This window comes from Penaeus chinensis, chromosome 21 (assembly GCF_019202785.1).
Source record: "Penaeus chinensis breed Huanghai No. 1 chromosome 21, ASM1920278v2, whole genome shotgun sequence".
Taxonomy (NCBI): Eukaryota; Metazoa; Arthropoda; class Malacostraca; order Decapoda; family Penaeidae; genus Penaeus; species Penaeus chinensis.
The window spans coordinates 18,345,458-18,348,051 of NC_061839.1; the positions used below are offsets into that span (position 1 = coordinate 18,345,458).

Consider the following 2,594-nt stretch of genomic DNA (forward strand, 5'->3'; position numbering starts at 1 on the left):
AATAAGGGAAGAGAAAAAAGAGAGGGGGAAAAGGGGAAGGGGAAGGGGAGGGGGAGGGTGGGTAGGGAGCGGCGCCGGGCTGGGCTTCCGTGGGGCTCCCGTCGCTCCGCCCGGAGCGCGCCGTCGCCCGGGGTCGCATGTCGCCCTTCTCTCTCGCGGCTCTCTTGGCTCTGCTCTCTCTCGGCCGCTTCTCCTCTCCTCTCTCCCTCTCCTCTCCTCTCCCTTCCCCGTCTCCCTCCCCCCGTCCCACATAAGCGAACAAATCCCCTCCCCCCTCAGCCTCAACCCCCGCCCCCCAAACCCAACTCCCACCCAAACCCAACCCCCCTCACCCCTCCCCCCACTCAAACACACCCAGCCCACGCTAAGTGACCCGCACCACCCGCACAGAGTAAAAACCACAGCCCCGGGAACCCCAAAACCATACCCTGCCCACCCACTCTTGAAAGCCCCGGCGTTTCCTTTATTTTACAAGCGTAACCATAATTCCACCCTCTCTGGAAGAAATTACCACATTGGAATATCAACAATTTTCAACACAGAATGTCGTTGAGAAATTACTTTAACCGTCTTTGATAATGTCCGGCCGTACTGTGAGATGATAAAAAAATGAGTTTATTTACCATAGCCAATCACTTTTCTCGAGGCAACGTAAATTAAAAAAACTTTAAGTATGTTTGTAGAATGGTGATCTTTTAATGTTAGAAAACAATTAAACAAATCACTAGGGCATACATAACATAGAGAAGAAAAAATTATCAAATGCCGCAACGGTTTAAAATACCTATCCATGACTTTAAATGTGCTGCTGATTCACGTATTTTTTTCCCCCTTTTCCAATTTTAATCACGTTTTCGGTCGGGTGCTGGTACGAACTGATAGTTTCTAGCACCTCACCAAGATCCTAGGCACTTCACGGTGTCCTTGTTGTAGAAACACCGGTCACGCGGCCGGGTATATCAATCTGACCCCCGGTCCATACGGGGAAAAAAAAAAAAAATCTAAGCACAAGGGGCGAAAAGAGAGGCAACAGTTCCGAGATTTAGGGTTTCGAAACTGTTGTCATCTTTTCATGAACCTGAACTGTGTGGTTGTTTTTTCTGCCATTTTATCAAAGCGATAGTATTTTTCGTCATATACGTGACCATTATACAACCGCCTTCTCCTAACCTGCATTACGCGATCGCACCTCACTGGAAATGTCATCATAACTAATGCACTTGTACGTCTTTTCTCTGTTTGCATTAGCACTTCACATAATGCTCTTTTCAAACTATATATCTATCCGTCGCGTTTCGTTTCTAGCCCTTCTGCCTTTTCGGAGTTGTCTGATCCTTTCGGGCACAGAGCGGGGACGTCCCTCAAGCCGAGCTGACACATGCTGGGATTATCCTCGGCTCTGAGTTGGCACGCGTTGGGCTTGACTTCCATCGGGATCTTGCCGTCGGAGATGATGGTCAGCGCGGGGTTGTCGATTCCGCCCTCCTCTTCGGGCGCGTCTGGCTCCTCTAGGATGTCCAGGACAACCGATTCTCCTGCGGGGGGAAACAATGCTGTCATTGGTCACCACAAAAATAGATTTTCACCTTTGTCCTTTTTGTAAGCCGGGTTTTAATAGTAATGGAAAATAAATTTAAACCTTCAAAGCTTAATAGTCCTTACTTCTATCGTTCATAATATGCAGAGCCCATATCTATAAAGGAACAAAGAATAGGTTGTTTAGCCTAACAACATTAATTATTCACTAAACAAATCCACTTCTTTGCAAACATAAAACTCATACTCCGTGAACTTCCGAAAACCTGCATCCTAGCAACCAAAGAATGACTAGAATGCGGATATTCATGTTCATCATCTTTAAAACTAATTTAAAAACGAAAAACGTTGCTAAATGAAGCCGAACAAAATACCAGTAAGAAGGATGGAATGAGAAACGACCGAAACGATAAAGGTAGCAATTCACAGTGGCGTTTCGATACAGACTAGCCTTTTACTCAGACGACAAAACCGAAATTAATCCTTGATGTCAATTTGAAAAGAGATTTATAACAGATAAACGGAAGAAGAAGATGCAATTCTTTTTACACATTCTTATCCAAATTTAATTAAAGGCTATCCATTTCGATATTACCACATGATGGGCAATCTACTCTAACTCGAAACGTCACAGTAGACTTGTATTACTGTGGTTATGCTTCATTTCACTTCACTATACCTCGTCTCCGGCCGACTTTGACGTTGATGAGGGAAATGGTGACGAGGAGACCCAGGATACATGACGCTCCGCAGGCAAAGGTGATCACACTGCGGTAGTACCACGGCCTGCGGGGGGCGAAGGGAAAAAGACGTGATTGAGAGAAATGTGATATTTTGACATTCTTAATTACAAATATATATACAAATATACATATATATGTATATTTAAAATTGACGACGATGGTAATGATGAAAACGAAAAGGAACGAAACTAAATCGGGAGAAAGTAACGTTTATCTCTGGAATTCGACGGGAATAAAACGCTCCTTCGTCACTCACTCATCGGGGTTGGAGTCCTGGATAATCATGATTATGATGCCGTTGGAGAACTTGTCGAC

The 2,594-nt window shown here is 45.0% G+C and overlaps 1 protein-coding gene across 2 annotated transcripts in view; it reads right to left on the reverse strand.

Moving 5' to 3' along the window:
* Window positions 1-991: 991 nt before the first annotated feature.
* LOC125036723 (major facilitator superfamily domain-containing protein 12-like) overlaps window positions 992-2,594 on the reverse strand; it is a 47,854-nt gene continuing 46,251 nt past the window's right edge. For both annotated transcript variants that reach the window (XM_047629558.1, XM_047629560.1), the window contains exons 8-10: window positions 2,536-2,594; window positions 2,216-2,322; window positions 992-1,535 (exon numbers count right to left, since the gene is read on the reverse strand). The exon at window positions 2,536-2,594 is cut by the window's right edge and continues 216 nt beyond it. In XM_047629558.1, the coding sequence (XP_047485514.1) occupies window positions 1,282-1,535; window positions 2,216-2,322; window positions 2,536-2,594 (420 nt within the window). In that variant the 3' untranslated portion in view covers window positions 992-1,281. The remainder of the gene's footprint in view (window positions 1,536-2,215; window positions 2,323-2,535) is intronic.